This window comes from Mobula hypostoma, chromosome 1 (assembly GCF_963921235.1).
Source record: "Mobula hypostoma chromosome 1, sMobHyp1.1, whole genome shotgun sequence".
In the NCBI taxonomy this organism is placed as follows: Eukaryota; Metazoa; Chordata; class Chondrichthyes; order Myliobatiformes; family Myliobatidae; genus Mobula; species Mobula hypostoma.
Window position 1 is genome coordinate 3,220,831 of NC_086097.1, and position 18,359 is coordinate 3,239,189.

The window sequence follows — 18,359 nt, forward strand, 5'->3', positions numbered from 1 at the left end:
GGGCAGCATCTATAGAAAGGAATAAACAGTTTCAGGCTGTGACCCCTCATCGGGACTGGAAATGAAGTGAAGGAGGGGGAGGGGAAGAAGTCAGAAGAAAAAGGTGGGAGAAGGCAAGGAGGACAAGGTAGAATGTGAGGGGTGAAGCCAGGTGGGCAGGAGAGGGAGAATGGAATAAGAAGCTGGGAGGTAATAGGTGGAAAAGGTAAGGGCCTGCAGAAGAAGGAACTGATAGGAGAGGAGAGTTGACCATGGGAGAAAGAGAAGAAAGAAGGTGATAGGCAGGTCAGGGGAAGTGGTAGGAGGCTAGAGTAGGGAATAGAAGAAGGAAGGTGGGATGGACAAAAAACCGTAAGGAGAAATCGATGTTCATGCCATCAGGCTACCTAGACAGATTGTGATGTGTTGCTCCTCCATCTTGAGAGTGGCCTTATCGTGGCTAAACAGACCATAGACTGACATGTCGGAATGGGAATGGAGACAGGAAATACCACATTTCCTGGGTGGAGTGTAGGTACTCGACACAGAGGTCTCCCAGTTCATGTCGAGGCTCACCAATGTAGAGCAGTCCACATCGGGAGCACCAGACACAACGGACATCCCCAGCAGATTCGCAGGTGAAGTAGTACCCCACCTGGAAGGGCTGTTTGGGGCCCTGAATGGAGGTAAGAGAGGACATGAGTGGGTTATATGTACAGAAAGATGCCGAAAATATCATGAAAGATCCCACCTGTCCTGTTCACGGACTGCTTGTCCAACTTCCATCAGGGAGGAGACTATGTAGCATCCACACCATTATCACCAGACTCAAAAACAGTTACTTGCCCAAGCAGTAAGTCTGATCGACACCTCCACCCACTAACCCACCCCCTCCACACCCCCAACCACCACTACTTTATCATTTCCTGTCAGAATCCATGTATAGACCTAGTGTCACTTTATGGACTTACGATCAATCTGTTAAGAGGATTAGATAGAGTGGACAGCCAGCGCCTCTTCCCCAGGGCACCACTGCTCAATACAAGAGGACATGGCTTGAAGGAAAGGAGTGGGAAGTTCAAGGGGGATATTAGAGGAAGGTTTTTTACTCAGAGAGTGGTTGGTGAGTGGAATGCACTGCCTGAGTCAGTGGTGGGTGCAGATACACCAGTGAAATTTAAGAGACTACTAGACAGGTATATGGAGGAATTTAAGCTGGGGGGTTACATGGGAGGCAGGGTTTGAGGGTCGGTACAACAATGTGGGCCGAAGGGCCTGTACTGTGCTGTACTATACTATGTTCTATCTATAGAAGCTATTATATATTTATATTTATTGTGTTTATTATTATTATTATTATCATGTTCTTTACCTTATTTTGTTTTTCTGTGCTGCATGGATCTGGAGTTACAATTATTTTGTTCTCCTTTACACTTGTGTACTGCAGCAGTCTTGGGCATCAATCAATCTTGAATCTCCAGTTCAGAAGATCACTCACAAGCACTGACATTGGCTGTGTATATGGCACAATCTCATTGCAGCTCTTAATAGATGGATCATTTGTTTCTTATTAGATCAGCAACATTTCTAGACCAAAGTAACGAATGGACTAGAGAGGATGGGTAGAAGCAGATTATTTTCAGTAATTAAAAACAAAAAATTAGGACCATAAGACCATAAGACAAAGGAGCAGAAATTGGCCATTTGGCCCATCGAGTCTGCTCCGCCTTGGGTAAAGACCTTGGGTAAAGAGGTAAATATTGGGGATTTTGAATGCTGGTCAGAAGTAACTTCCTTAGATAGTGCTCTGAGGTTATCATATTAATGTCTAGCATTAGTAGTTTAAACTAATTTTGTGGGGGATGGGAGCCAGAATGACAGTGCTGAAGATGAGGTGGTTGGTTTACAGAGTCAGGGAGAAACAAACACAGTGATGATGACAGGACAGCAATGGCTGGAATTTCTGGAAGCAATTCAGAATGCACAATATATACATCTCAAAGAGGAAGTAATATTTTTAAGGCATGATGACATAGCCATGGCTAATGAGAAGCCAAGGCTAACATAAAAGCCAAAGGGAGGGTATATTATAGAGCAAATATTAGTGGGAAGTTAGAAAATTAACAAGCTTTTAAAAACCAACAGGAGTCAGCTAAAAAAACTAATTAAGGAGATAAAGATAGAATACAAAGTTAAGCTAGCAAATAATACTAAAGAAGATACTAAAATTTCTTCAGATACATAAAGTGTAAAAGAAATGTGAAAGTGGATATCAAACCACTGGAAAATGATGCTGGAGAAGTAGGAACAGGGGAACAAAGAAATGGATGAACTGAATAAGTATTTTGCATCAGTCTTCACTCTGGAAGACACTAGCAGTATGGTGGAAGTTCCAAGTGTCAAGGTGTGTGAAGTTACTATTATTAGGGAGAAGGTTCTTAGGAAACCGAAAGGTCTGAAGGTAGATAAGACACCTGGACCAGATGGTGTGCAACCCAGGGTTTTGAAAGAGGTGGCTGAGGAGATTGTGGAGGCATTAGTAAAGGAGAATCACTTTTTATTGTGTACTTGGATTTTTAGAAGTCCTTTGCCAAGGTGCCACACACAAGGCTGCTTAACAAGCTATGAGCCTGTGGTATTCCAGGAAAGATTCTAGCATGGAGAAAGCAGTGGCTGTTTGACAGGAGACAAAGCTTTTCTGACTGGCTGCCAGTGATTAGTGTTGTTCCACAGGGGTCTGTGTTGGAACCACTTCTTCTTACGTTATATGTCAGTGATTTGCATGATGGAATTGATGACTTTGTTGCAAAGTTTGCAGACAATATGAGGGTAAGTGGAGAGGCAGATAGTTTTGAGGAAGTAGGCTTCATAAGGACTTAGACAGATTTGGGCAAAGAAGTGGGAGATGAAATACAGTGTTGAGAAGTGTATAGCCATGCACTTTGGTAGAAGAAATGAAAGGGTTAACTATTTTCTAACTGAGAGAAAATACAAATATCTGAGGCGCAAAGGTTTGATCACCAAAGTTTAGTTTGCAGGTTGAGTCTGTGGTGAAGAAGGCAACTGCGATGTTAGCATTCATTTCAAGAGAACTAGAATATAAAAGCAAGAATGTAATGTAGGAGCATTGTGTGTGGTTTTGGGCCCCTTATCTTAGAAAGGATGTGCTGAAACTGGAGAGGATTCAAAGGAGGTTGATGAAAGTGATTCCAGGATTGAATAACTTGTCATATGAAGAGCGCTTGATGGTTCTGGCCTGTATTCACTGGAACTCAGAAGAATGAGGCGTGACCTAAATTGAAACCTATTGAATGCTGAAAGGCCTTGACAGAGTGGATGTGGAGAGGATGTTTTCTATGGTGGGAGAGTCTAAGACCAGGGGACACAGCCTTAGAATAGAGCGGCATTCTTTTAGAATGTAGATGAGGAGGAATTTCTTTAGCCAGAGAGTGGTGAATCTGTGAATTTCATTGCTACATTCAGTTGTGGAGGCCAAGACTTTATGTATACTTAAGGCAGAGGTTGATAGATTCTTGATCGGTCAGGGCATGAAGTTATATGGGTGGATGGGGGGGAGGGGAAGGCAGGAGATTGGGGCTGAGAGGAAAATGGATCAGCCATGATGAAATGGCAGAGCACTCCTGATGGGCCAAGTGGCTGAATTCTGCTCCTATATTGTTATCGATATCCTATCTTGTTATCGATGAGGCAGAAATTGAATAAATTAATGATGAAAATGGAAAGAAGGACATTTGCTTCTGGATAGGGTAAATGGCAAAATATACTCTCTTGTTTATTTGCCTGTTTTCCATATTAGAAATTCATTGTATAATTTTGCTGATATGTGATGTGATCATTAGTGGAGAACAAAATGCTATATTATTTCATGACTGGCCTTTGTTCAAATTAGTTCCTGATAGGGGTTCTTTGGGATTAACTCTGCAAAGTTCACAGCTGGATACGCAGTTTCCTATCAGCAATCTCCTTTTAAACTAGAAAATGCAGAGCTTTACTATCACTGACCACTCTCAAGAAAAGAAGTAACTTGTCTGAATAGAGTCCTCAGTGTTTCTTTTACGTTACATTTGTGCAAGTGTTAAATTTAGATCAGGACAAGGAAGGATTGCATGTATGTGGATTAGCAGGCTCAAATTCAAGTTTATTGTCGTCTAACTTGACTGTACATAGATAGAACCAAATGAAACAATGTTCCTCTAGATCATAGTGTACCCACAAAACATATAAGACACACAGCACATAAAACAGAAGTCCTCGTCCTGATGCTCCTTTCCCTCCTTCCTGACAGTCATGGGTCAGATAGATTGTGGGATGACAAAACAATGCTTTGGTTTCTGCTTGGCTGCAAGAGAAAAGCCTGCCTTATCTCTTGATGGTGGCATCAACGTGTTACACACTGAGCATTATAACAACTTTATTAGCTTATGAACACCTTATGATGTCAGTTCACCACCACCTTCTCAAGGGAAACTTGAATGCCAATTAAAAGTTGGATTAGAGACCATGTCTTGGGTAGGTTCGTTGAATGAACTCAGGCCTTTCTTTTTGGAGTAAAGGAAGATGAGAGATAATTTAATAGAGGTGTATAAGGAGGTACTTCTCCGTGGATTGTCACCTTGTCATGCTTGTGTGGTCCTGTGATCCCGAGAGCAATGCCGTCTGGAGCTATGCTCCTGGTAGGGTCACCCATGGCGGTAAGGTCGAGGGTGAGGTCCCTGACAAAGAACAATCCAACCAAGACCTCAATGTGGAACAGACGGACAAAGTTACTTCGAACTCAACGGCTGTGAGGGCGGATGAAGACTGCAACAAATCCATCAGCTTCAATCGTCGTGGTTTCCATGCCATTGGAATCAGTTGGTTGAATTGTGAAGTATCGTGTGCTTCTTGGAGTGCAACATCAAATACACGCTCTGTGGGCCACTTCTTCAAGTCTTTCTGCAATCAGGGGAGGGCGACGGGAGCAGTCAATATGATGGCTGGAAGCTCCTAGTCAAGAACTGGCACAAAAGCGGTGAATACTTGATTCAGTTGATCAACTTTTGGACAGAAGCAGGAAAGTTGTTCGACAGCAGTATTCACATCTGAGCAACCCTATTTAGGATCCACTCTGCTCACCCTGAACTGGGAAGGGGCTAGAAAAGGTGCCCCAAAAATAGTCTGCTTCACCCTATCCTGTCTGGAAAGCCGTGTCCAGAGGGATCACAATCATGTGGTCGAAAAACATCGAGAAGTGAACTTGTGAAATTTGGAAGCTGGAATATATGAAATCTGATGGATAGCCCAAACTCAGACCGACCAGAGAGGAGAACGGCCCTTGTTGCCCGGGAACTCCAAAAATTCAACTTTGACATTGTTACTCTGAGTGAGACCCGCAGAGCTGGAGAAGGGCAACTAAAGGAAGAGCAAGGTCAATACACCTTTTTCTGGAAAGAACTTTATCCTGAACAACCGAGGATCCATGGAGTAGGTTTTGCCATCTGAAACAGCCTACTTCAGAAGCTGACAGAGCAACCACTGGGAATCAACGAACGTCTCATGACTCTGTGAATCCAACTTGTCAAGAACCAACACGCCACCATCATCAGCGCCTATGCTCCAATTCTGGACACTGAAGATGAAGTAAGGATGAACTTCTGTGCCCAACTTGACACGTCCTTTCCTCTGTTTCCAACAACAACAAGATCATTCTCTTGGGAGACTTCACTGCCAGAGTTGGGAAAGATCATAGGCTCTGGACCGGAATAATAAGCAAGGAAGGAGTTGGCAAGGTCAACGCCAATGGAATACTCCTCCTCACCAAATGTGCTGAACACAACCTGGTGATTACAAACACCTTATTTCGCCGGAAAAACAGGCACAAAGTCTCCTGGTAGCATCCACGCTTCAAACGTTGACACCTCATCGACTACATCATCGTACGATCTTGGGATCAACAAGATGTACTGATAACAAGAGCTGTTACTGGTGCTGACGAGTGCTGGACAGACCATCGACTCATATAGTCCACCATGAGAATGAAGATTTGGCCCAAAAGGGAACACCAAAATCAGAACACTATTAAGAACTTCAATGTTGACATCCTTCAAGACATCAGCCATGTACAGGAGTTCCAACAAAATCTTCAAGAACAACTGCCTCAACAAATCCCACCATCTGTAGAAGAACACTGGAATCAATTGAAGAATGCTATCATCACATCCTGCAAAGAAACCATTGGTTCAAGATGAAAAAACATCAGGATTGGTTCGATGATAACGACAAACTACTCCAACAACTCATCAACTAAAAGAGAAAAACTTTCATCACCTTACACAATGACCAACAATCGGCTACCAAAAGGAAACACTATCAGGAATGCAAGGCTACAGTTCAGAAGAGCACCCGAAACCTGAAAAACTAATGGTGGAGGAAGAAAGCTCAGGAAATCCAACAACTAGCAGACGCCAACGACACGCGAGCTTTTTTCAACACAACTAACGCTATTTTTGGCCCATCCACACACGGTCAAGCCTTTCTCAAAAGCAAAGATGGTTCAACCATCCTGAAGAACAATGCTGACATCAATTCTAGATGGAGGGAGCACTTTGAAGACCTTCTAAATCAAACCGTCTCATTTGACGGGAAGGTGATTAACAACATTCCAAAACAACCCGTTGATGACTCCCTAAGCAAAATACCAACACTTGACGAAGTCAAGGAAGCCATCAAAACCTTGGAAAACAACAAGGCCGCTGGACTCGATGGAATACCAGCTGAGGTCTACAAAATTGGAAGTAACCCGCTTCATTATCAGCTGCATCAACTTCTCATCAAGATCTGGATAAATGAAGACGTACCAGCAGGCATTAGAGACTCAGCAATCGTTACCATCTACAAAAGAAAAGGCAATCGATCTGAATGCGGAAACTATCGTGGAATTTCTCTGTTAGCAACAGCAGAAAAGATCCTCACCTGCATCATGAACTACCAGCTCAAGCCTTTAGCTGAGAAGATCCTTCCGGAGACACAAGCCGGTGTTAGACCATCAAGTGGAGCAATCGACATGATCTTCACAGTGCGACAACTACAAGAAAAATGTCGTGAACAACTTCAACCTTTGTACGTGGCATTCACTGACCTCACCAAAGCCTTTGACTTTGACATAGGGAACTCCTATGGGATGTCCTATCCACCTATGGATGCCCTGAAAAGTACATTCGAATCCTGAGACTCCTCCACGATGGTATGCTTGCCACAGTCATGGTCAGCAACAGTAACTGTGAGCCTTTTCAAGTTAGATCAGGAGTAAAACAGGGATGCATGATTGCCCCAACTTTGTTCACCATCTTCAATTGCGACAATCATCATATTATCAAGGACGACCTACGCCCAGGAATCGAAATTGTCTACCGAATAGATGGCAGACTTTTCAATCTTGCCCATCTCAAATCCAAAACGAAGACATCCACGAGTTCCAATACGCAGATGACAACAGTGTTGCAGCTCTTTCAGAAAACCACCTACAACAGATTCTGACTGCCTTTAACCGTGCATACCACGAAACTTAGACTTACCGTCAATTCCAAGAAGACTCAGATCATCTATCAACCGTCACCAATTAAGACAAATCGGATAAAACATCAATTCAACTTGGCGAAATAACCCTGGAAAACATGGACTACTTTCCGTATCTTGGAAGTCACCTCTTCTCCAATGTCGACCTTAATGACGAGATCCAACATCGTCTTAAGTGCGCTGGAACAGCTTTTGGATGCCTCCGAACAAGAGTCTTTCATGATCGTGACATCCGAACAGACACCAAAATGTTAGTGTACAAAGAAGTGGTAATTCCAGTGCTCCTGTATGCATCAGAAACCTGGACAACATACTGACGACATCTGAAGGCACTTGAAAAGTTCCATCAACGCTGTTTTCAAAACATCTTAAGTATCAGCTGGGAAGATAGAAGAACCAATGTCAGTGTGCTAAATGAAATAAAAACAACAAGCATTGAAGCCTACGTCATCAAGAACCAACTGAGATGGAGCGGTCATGTTGTTCGGATGAAAGACGAACGTCTGCCGAAACAAATCTACTCCCAGCTTAAAGAAGGCAGACGTAAAAGAGGCGGACCACAGAAGAGATTCAAAGACGTCTTAAAAGCCAACATGAAGAAATGTAACATCGATATCAACAATTGGGAAACCAATGCCAAGGACAGGAAACTCTGGCAAGCCATCAACCGAGAAGGAACAGCAACTTTCGAAGCCAACAGATGTGCAGAATTAGAAGAAAAGAGAAGAGAATGGAAAGAGAGACAGCAACAGCCAAAGCCCGATCTGTCATCTGGAACTACCTGTCCTGAATGCGGAAGAACTTTCAAAGCCAAGATTGGACTCATAAGCCACTTGAGAGCCCATAAGTAGATCAACAGAACGAAGACCATTGTCCTCGACCTCGAGGGATAGCCACGACGACGACGATAAGGAGGTAAAGGGTGTACACTGAGTGGACAGCCAGCACCTTTTTCCCGGGGCAGCAACGGCTAATGTGAAGGGGCATAATTTTAAGGTGTTGGAGAAAGTATAAGGAGGGATATTTTACTCAGGGAGTGGTGTGCTTGGAACACACTGGGGAGGTTGTGGTAGAAACAGATACATTAGGAACATATATGAGATTTATTGATAGGAACATGGATGAAATAAAAATGGATGGCTAAGTGGGAGGGAAGGTTTAAATTAATAGAGTAGATTAAAAGGTCAGCACAGCATTGTGGTCATAGGGCCTGTACTATGCTATAAGGTTCTGTGTTGTCTATTAGCTTAGCCTGTGAAGCCCACATTCCCCTGAATGGATATGAAATATTATAGTACTCTATATGGGCTATGAGACTATTGATTACATTGCCATCACTGAGGTCTTGTCATTACCTAGCTACGAACTACACAAATTTTGAATTATATTTGACTTATGTGATAATATTTTGTTTTATGTGCGGTGCGTGGTATGTCTTGTGGGTGCACTGTGGTCTGGGGAACATTGTTTCGTTTGCAGCACACACAAATGGCTGGAGGAACTCAGCAAGTCAGATATCATCTGTGGAAATGAATAAAGAGTTGACGTTTCAGGCCGAGACCCTTCTTCGCTACATAATGCTGAGTTCCTCCAGCATTTTGTATGTGCTGCCCCGGATTTCCAGCCTCTGCAGAATCTCTTGTGTTTATGGTTTGTTATTTTGTTTGGGTTGTATATTCTGTATGTACAGTCAGATGACAATAAACTTGGAACTTGAAGTTAAAAACCAGAATCAGGTTTAAGGAAAAATAAATTTTGTCTGATTCACTACCACTGCTCACCATTTACCATTAATGAGTTTAGAAATAATGAGAATGGTTGTTATGTATTTAAATATTTGTACCCTGATGCAGGCAGACAGTCTCTGAAGAGTATTGATAATGGCTGGGGTCACCCATCTTGTAAAAAGAAGGCAATAGCTAACCACTTTTGTAAAAAAATTTGCCAAGAACAGTCATGGTTAGACATAGCACCTAATGATGATGATGAATTTAGTATAATATGATAACTTTTACTTTACAGGGTCACATGAAAACTTGTTCTCAGCCTTTGCATGAAGATACGTTTGGCGGCCATCTTAAAGTAGGATTAGCACAGATAGCCGCAATGGAAATTTCCAAAGGGAATCATCGTGATAACAAAGCCGTCATTCGTTACTTGCCGTGGTTATACCATTCTCCTTCCGCGATGCAACAAGGGTAACACTATGAACTCTAGCAGTGTTGTGGAATAAACATCTGTCTCTAGAAATCAAAGTATCTTTATATTTAAGATAACATTTATTCTAACTATTCTGATTAAGATTATATTAACACATTAAGGAAGCAAATGATAAAAGTGCAGAAAGTATGTGAATTAATATTAAATGCATATCAATCTATGTAAATGTCTGATTGTGCAATTGTGATTAATTTTTTTTCTTTTTCCAATTTGTTGTAGTCCAAAAGAATTTATTGAGTGTGTCTCCCATGTTCGTCTTTTGTCATGGCTGCTACTGGGTTCTCTTAGCCATAGTGTAGTGTGTTCAGGATCCACGTCATGCATGCCTATTCCTTTGGATGCTGGTTCACATGTTGCTGATCATCTTATAGTTATCTTGCTTGGATTTCCCGAGCAATCCAAGGTAATGTGAATGTTTCACAAATTTAGAAAATGCAGTTCCATGGTTTTAAAATTGCAAGATCTGCACTATCTAATAATGTAAAACTGATGCTCTAAATTTCCATTTTTGGCTTCTATCCTACTAAGTGAATGGCTTTACGATATTTATTCAGAAATTCTGACAGTCCTCTGTCAATTATTTGGTAAGTGGTTAACAGAAACAAGTACCTAGATCAGGGGTTTCCAACTTTTTTTATGCTATGGACCCCTACCATTAACCGAGGGTCCATGCACCGCAGTATGGGAACCCCTAGTTTAAAGCAAATTCTTCCATTGCAACTGCAGTCTAATTATCTTGATGCTTCATTCAATGCTGGCTAAGTTATAAGATTCTGGAATATATACATCACTCAATTCTGTGTGTGTGTAAGTGTACGTAGTCACAAAAATTAAATATTTCACAAATTATTCAAATATCGGTTCATTTCATATCCTTAATAGCTCTGAAGTAATAGTTATCTGCAATTTAATTAACTAATTGATTTAGAGATACAGCATGGAACAGGCGCTTCCAGCCCAACCAGCCACACTGCCCAGCAACCATCTATGTAACATTAGTCTAGTCATGGGACAGATTACAACGACCAATTAACCTATCTTTGGACTGTGGGAGGAAATTGGATCATCCTTACAGACTGCTGGAATTGAACTCTGAACTCCAGAATGACTCTAGCTGTAATTATTATCAGTTCAGTTATTTATCTAAAAACCATTTATAAGTGTGTCTTATAATAATTCTGTCACCTGTAAGTATCACAGTAAGGTTATTATCAATGGTGTAAAAGCACCCATTGAAATTCTGTATGTTATTGATAGTTGTACTGGTCATAGTAATCTAGTCTTTCATTGGAACTTTAACATTTTTTATAATCCACCTGGATTTCATCTCCACTGGATGCTGCATATAAAATGTGAGAGTAATTTTGCTGTTTTGCTGGTGAAGGTGAAGCAGTGATGATAAAAATTCATCCAAATGACTGCTCCGGTATATTTTGCAGGGCAGTTGACCACAAAAAAGAAACATGAGGAAGATTAAACTTAGGACAAAGTAGAATGGTTTATAGGTGGCTTCTTATTTAGGTATTTGAAAGTTGATTTTAAATTGGATGTGAGGATATAACTGAACTTTGCAGGGTACAAGTCTTGGCATTCTGAAATCAAGAAAAATAAGTTTAAGTTTAAAGTTAAGTTCGAATTTAATGGTCATTCAACAATACACATGTAACAGTTAAATGAAATAGTGTTGTTCTCAGGCCAAGGTGCAGCAAACAGTACATGCAGTCACATAGAGTCACAAAAAGAAATAATAATAATAATAAAAATAATATAAACCAAGTCCCTGAGTGTCATGAGCTGTAGATTGATAGTGTGTGGGTGTTGCCCTGGAGCCACGTTTCTGCAAGAACATGACCACAGCAGTTTGTCATGTTACAGAGGTGCTGAAAACCTAATCTAAGAATATGAACTGTTCGATGCACTCAGCAGATCAGGCAGCATCTGCTGAAAGAGAAATGGTGTTAATGTTTTCAGTCTGACGCCCTTCATCAGAACAGAAACATTGACCCTGTTTTTCTCTTCCCACAGATGCTGAGTGTTGCCAGCATTTTCTGTTTTGACTGGTAGTTTTGCATTTGGTTGCAAGTGGCAACACAGGGGTTAGAAGAGTCAACAACTTTATATTTTGTTTCCTTAGTTTTTGACAATTAAGCTCAAGCATTTGTCAAGAACAGTGGATGGGGGAAGAAAGTGTCGAAGGCTTACATATGGAAACTGACTGTCTCCTTTTGTGTGCTAGTGATGTGAACCCAAGGTTTATTGTAGATTTCAGCTGTGAGCTGTTACTAAAAATATTCTACAAATAGTCAATGCCTTACCACCTACAGTTTAACTATATATATATATATAAAAAACTGCACAGAAGTCTCAGGCACATATATGTAGCTAGGGTGTCTAAGACATTAGTTTCGGTATACGAGGGCACCTAAGATTCTTGAACAGTATTGTATTTGTCAACGTGGAGCAGAGAGCAGGTTGGTAAATCTGGTGAGAGCAATGAATGTTGGGAATGGCAAGCATGGAGTGCCAGGGGAGGGTTGTGTGACAGGTGGTAGAGAGGGAGTGCCGGGGCAGTGAGGGCAGGGGTGTCGTGGGTGCAGACAAACCCAACCCTTGAGACACCAGGCAAGGTCATTTGATTCCAAACAACTGGTTTATTGATCATTACAGAATGTCTCTCTGTTGCTTTCCGCGCTTTCCGCTCTCTCCGCTCTCACTGCCTCCTTCCCACTCTCAGTCCACAATAGAGACCCATATCAGAATCAGGTTTATCATCACTCACATATATCATGAAATTTGTGATTCATACATACAATTACATACAATTACTACAGTATTGTGCTAAAGTCTTAGACACCCTAGCTATATGTGCCTAAAATTTCTGCTCAGTAATGTAGCTTGTTGAAATATTCTAATTCAGCTTCAGTTTTCTTCACTAGGAATTCATAATGAAAAACAACTGTTTAAAATCAAGAAAATAAATACCTTCATGTTACCTCAGAAATATATCAATGTATTTCACAAATAATAAATTAATTTGAAGGATAGCAACTGTTGCGTAGAGAGGCACGTCAACCATTTACAAAACACCAGACTACTGTAGGTAGCAAAGAAATAGGTGGAAAACAGAACATCAAACAGTACAGCACAGGAACAGGCCCTTTGGCCCACAGTGTGGTGCTGAACCAAATAAATTAGCCAACTAAAACTAATCCCTTCTGCCTCCACAATGTCCGGACCTCTCCATTTTCCTCATATTCATGTGCCAATCTCAGCGTCTATTAAGAGTTCCTAATGTTTCTGCCTCTACCAGCACCCCAGGCAGTGCATTCCAGACACCCATCACTCTGTGTGTAAAAATAACTTGCCCCTCACATCTCCTGTGATATTAGTTCACTCACCTTAAATGCATGTCCTCTGATATGAGACATTTCAACACTGGATAAAAAGATAGTCTGTGTACTCTGTCTATGCCTCTCATAATCGTATAAACCTCTATCAGATCTCCTCTCAGCCTCTAGCACTCCAGAGAAAACAACCCAAGTTTGTCCAACCTTTCGTTATAGCACATGCCCTCCAATCCTTGGATTTTCAGAAGGCCTTTGACAAGGTGCCACACATGAGGCTGCTTAACAAGCTATGACCCCTTGATATTACAGGAAAGATTCTAGCATAGATAAATGGCATGAAGTATTTAATGAGCAGAAATGTAACAATGAAACACATCAAATTCTCTGATTAATGAAGAGTACAAAACACTGAAGGTTTGAATTTAATGTATCTTACATAATTTAAAACCTGTGCCTAGTACTGTTATGGTAACAGGACTTTAGGCTTTGGAAGTGGTCCATTTTATCAGTTTCTGAACAAAGGTAACTACATGGGTCATTTCTGTCTTAGTTCATTTCTGCTGTAATAATGTGAAAATGCTGCTTCAACCATATTTTCTGCAACTTAAGTGTAATGCAGAGTTATTTTTTAGTAATAACCTTTACAAAGCCCTTGCATTTTAGTTTTTCTTTAAATAAAGTGAGGAATGCATTATTTTCTGATAAATAGTTTGAGAATGATATAAATGAAGAAGGACTGTTTCTATCTGATTCCACTAATCAATGCATACCCTGATGTATAATACTCTATCTGAGGAACTAGATTATAGGAAAAAGCTGAATAGGTTAGGGCCTTATCCCTTGGAAGGTAGGAGAATGTGATAGAGGTATACAACATTATGAGGGGTATAGATAGGGTAAGTGCAAGCAGGCCTTTTCCACTGAGGTTGGGTAGAGACAACAACTAGAGGTTATGGATTATGAGTGAAAGTTGAAATGTTCAAGGAGAATATGAGGTGGAGCCTCTTTGGTCAGAAGCAGATGAGGGTGTGGAATGGGCTGTCAGCGGGTGTGGTAGATGCAGGTTTGATTTCAAAATTTAGGAGAAATTTGCATAGGTACATACATGAATATGAGGGGTATGGAGGGCTATGGTCTGGGTGTGGGTCGATGGGACTCAACAGATTAATAGTTTGGCATGAGCTGGATGTGCTAGAGGGCCTGTTTCTATTCTGTAGTGTTCTATAACTGACTCTATCTGGTGCATTGATCTCAAGATAAGTGCATTGCCAATCAATGCACTGTAATGTAATAGATCTTAATGATTTGGAAAACTTTGAATCAATTAATAAATGGTTTCAGATTCAAATAATTCCTCATTTTTGTGTCAATGTTGAAGTGTATTACACTGAAATAGTCTCAAACCTCAGAGTTAGTTAATCTTTCTACAAACGTTTGTAATTTAGCAAGTTTTCCATTAGTCCTTTGTGTTTGTGCAAATGTTTATAATTACAAATAGCAACAAGTGCACAGAGTTGTGTGAAATCTATGTGCATGTAGTATTTAACATGAGAGGAGTGCTGACTGATGTCCAGTGTAACGATCATAAATCAGATGAGAGGAGTGCTGACTGATGTCCAGTGTACATTTTGCTTTTTGTTTTGCAGGCCTCTGTACTGCACATGTGCTCTCTCTTCCATGCGTTTATATTTGCTCAGCTGTGGACAGTCTACTGTGAGCAAGCGGCATCCACCCCACCTCCACAGAGTCAGAATGAATATGTCTCTACAGCCATTCTAACCGCCCTGGAATTCTGGAGCCGAGTGACTCCGAGTATTTTACAGCTGATGGTTCATAATAAAGTTGTGAGTAACCATCAGAATATTTTCACCCTTGTTTGATTTGATATTTATTGCAATGTGTCAAGAAGGTGGCATCCATCATTAAAAACCCCATGACACAGGACATCCCTCTTCTCATTGATACCAGCAGTGAGGAGGTACAGGAGCCTGAAGACACTCACTCAATATTCCAGAAACAGTTTCTTCCCTTCCTCCATCAGATTTCTGAATTGACAATAAATCCATGTACACTACTTAACTAATGTTGCTTTTTTTTTGCACACTACTAATTTAATTATACATATATATTCTTATTGTAAATTGTAGTTTTTTAGGCCACAAGGTGTAGGGACAGAATTAGGCCATTTGGCCCATCGAATCTGCTCTGCCATTTCATCATGGCTGATCCATTTCTGCCTCAACCCCAATCTCCTGCCTTCTCCCCATAACCTTTGACACCCTGGCAAATCAAGACTATTGAAGCACCTTCAATTACTCCAAAAGACTGAGGTTTGGTAAAATACTGAAAGGCTTTTATTCGCTGTACAATACGACCTCCACAGTGAGTGTCTGCCCCCGGACTGAGGGGGAGGGGCAAGTCGAACCCCTTTATACAGGACTCTGTGGGAGGAGCCACAGGGGCAGTCAGCAGAGGGGTGTGTCCAGACAGGTAACCGAGTTACAACATATATACATGGTTTATCACAACTATATCAACCTCCTCTTTAAAAATACCAAATGACTTGGCCTCCTCAGTCGTCTGTGGTAATCAATTCCACAGATTCACTACACTCTAGCTATAGAAATCCCTGCTCCTCTGTTCTGAGGCTGTGCCCTCTGGAATTTTATCATTACCTATTACACTGTACTGCTGCTGCACAACATATGCCAGTGATATTAAACCTGATTTGGATTCCGATGAAAACTAAACTGTCTAAGTGGAAACAAATCAAGTAGTGGATGGATTGAACAATTGTGGAAAGTGAAACAAGTTAATAACTCAAGAATAAGAACAGATAATATTCGAGATACTTGGCAGGTTAGGCAATGTTTGTGGAAAGTGGAATGCAGTTAATGCTCCTGAACGAATGCCCTTCGGCAGAATAATGCAAGCCTTTGTACATTTATCAGAGATTATCAAACCAAAGAGTCAGTTGTGATTTTATGGCTCGAGCTGTTGGGGAGGGTTTAAACTAATTTGGCAGGGGATGGGAACTCGAGTGATAGGGCTGAGGATGGGGCAGTTGTCATACAGGTAATCTTTTTTTCTTCTTTATTTCATTCCATATGTGTTAGGGCACAGTTACTGCAGTGAGAATGGCTCCAAGGGCATTGTTTTGTTCTGTTTGTGAGATGTGGAAATTCAGGGAGACCTCCAGCCTCCCAGATAACGACATCTGCACTAGATGCACCAAGCTGCCGCTCCTCAGAGAACGCAATAAGTAACTGGAGCTGCAATTCGAAGACCTTTGGCTCATACTGGAGAATGAGGAAGTGATAGACAGGAGCTACAGGGAGGTATTCGTCCCTAGGATGCAGGGGGCAGGTAACTGGGTGACTGTTGGGAGAAGGAAGGGAAGTGCACAGCCAGTGCTCAATACCGCTGTGGTTGTTCCGCTCGATAATAAATCTATCACTTTGGATACTCTTGAGGGAAGTTGCAGTGTCCAGGTCTGTGGTGCTGTGGCTCAGGAGAAAAGAGGTGAGGAGGACTGCAGAGGTGATAGGAGACTCCACAGTCAAAGGAGTAGAGGCAGGATTTTGTAGGCATGATAGAGAAACCTGGATGGTATGTTGCCACCCATGGGATGTATCAGATCAGGTCCATGGCATTCTAAATGAGAAGGGTGAACAGCCAGAAGTCTAGGTACACATTGGCACCAATGACATGGGTAGGAAAGTTGAGGAGGTCCTCAAGTGAGAGCCCTATAGAAAGCTGAAAACAGGACCTCCAGGGTAGTAATTGCTGGATTGCCAGTGAGAGTAAGAACAGGATGATTTGACAGGTGAATGTGTGGCTGCTGACCTGGTGCAGGGGGCAGAGGATCAGATTTATGGATCATTGGGATCTCTTCTGGGGAGGGTACGACCTGTGCAAAAGGGACAGACTTCATCTGGACCTAAGGGGGACCAATATCTTTGCGGACAGGTTTTCCAGAGCTGTTCGGGAGGGTTTAAACTGATTTTGCAGGGGGATGGGAACTGGAGTGATAGTGCTGAAGATGAGGTAGTTGGTTTACAAACAAAGGCAATGTGTAGTGAGACTTCTAGCATGAATAGGCTGATGATAGGGCAAAATTGCAAAATCAGTGGGATGATTTGTAATGCAAAAGGTGGACAAAATCGAGAAGGGTGAATACAAGACTGAAGGTGTTATATTTGAATGTACGCCGTATATGGAATAAGGTAGATGAACTTGTAGCACAGTTACAGATTGGCACGTGTGATGTTGTGGGTATCACTGAATCATGGACGAAAGAAGATTACAACTGGGAGCTCAATGTCCAAGGATACACATTGTATTGGAAGGACAGGCAGGTAGGCAGAGGGATGGTGTGAGTCCTGTTAAAAGATGAAATCACATCACTTTAAAGAGGTTAGAGGGTGTTGAATCATTGAGGGTAGAGCTAAGAAGCTGCAAGGGTAAAAAGATCCTGATGGGAGTTAATTACAGAACCCCAAACATTACTGAAGATGTGGTCTACAAATTACAAGAAATAGAAAATGCATTTAAAAAGGGTACTGTTACAATTGTCATGGGGGATTTCAATATGCAGGAAGACTGGGAAAATCAGGTTGGTGTGAGATCCCAAGAGGGAGCATTTCTAGAATGCCAACAAGATGGTTTTTTTCGAAGAGATTGTGGTTGAGTCCACTAAGGGTTCAATTCTGGCGTTTCCTGTAAGAAGTTTGTACATTTATCTGGTGGACTGTGTTGGCTTCCTCTGGGTGCTCCAGTCTCCTTCAACATTCTGTATCAGTATTATAGTGGCGAAAAAGGAATTACAGAGGCTTGAGAGAGGAGCTGGCCAAAATTCATTGGAAAGGAACACTGGCAGGAATGAAGGCAAAGTAGCAATGGTTGGAATTTCTGGAAGAAACTCAGAAGGCACAGGATATATACATCCCAAAGAGGAAGAAATATTCTAAAGGCAAGATGACACAACCGTGGCTGACAAGAAATCAAAGCCAACATAAAAGCCAAAGAGAGGACATATAATAGAACAAAAATTAGTGGGGAGTTAGAATATTGGGAAGCTTTTAAAAGCCAACAGAAGGCAACTAAAATTGACATAAAGAAGGAAAGGATGGAATACAAAGGTAAGGTAGTCAATAATATTAACGAGGTTACCAAAAGCTTCTTTAGATAAATAAAGTGTAAAAGAGATGTGAGAGTAGATATCTACTGGAAAATGAT

General features: G+C 41.5%; 1 protein-coding gene across 1 annotated transcript in view; it reads left to right on the forward strand.

The window, feature by feature from the left end:
- The window catches only part of LOC134344062 (protein unc-79 homolog), a 403,221-nt gene that overhangs the window by 356,458 nt on the left and 28,404 nt on the right, over positions 1–18,359 (forward strand). The window contains exons 44-46 of the mRNA XM_063043251.1: positions 9,577–9,752; positions 9,994–10,177; positions 14,768–14,965. Coding sequence (XP_062899321.1) covers positions 9,577–9,752; positions 9,994–10,177; positions 14,768–14,965 — 558 coding nt within the window. The remainder of the gene's footprint in view (positions 1–9,576; positions 9,753–9,993; positions 10,178–14,767; positions 14,966–18,359) is intronic.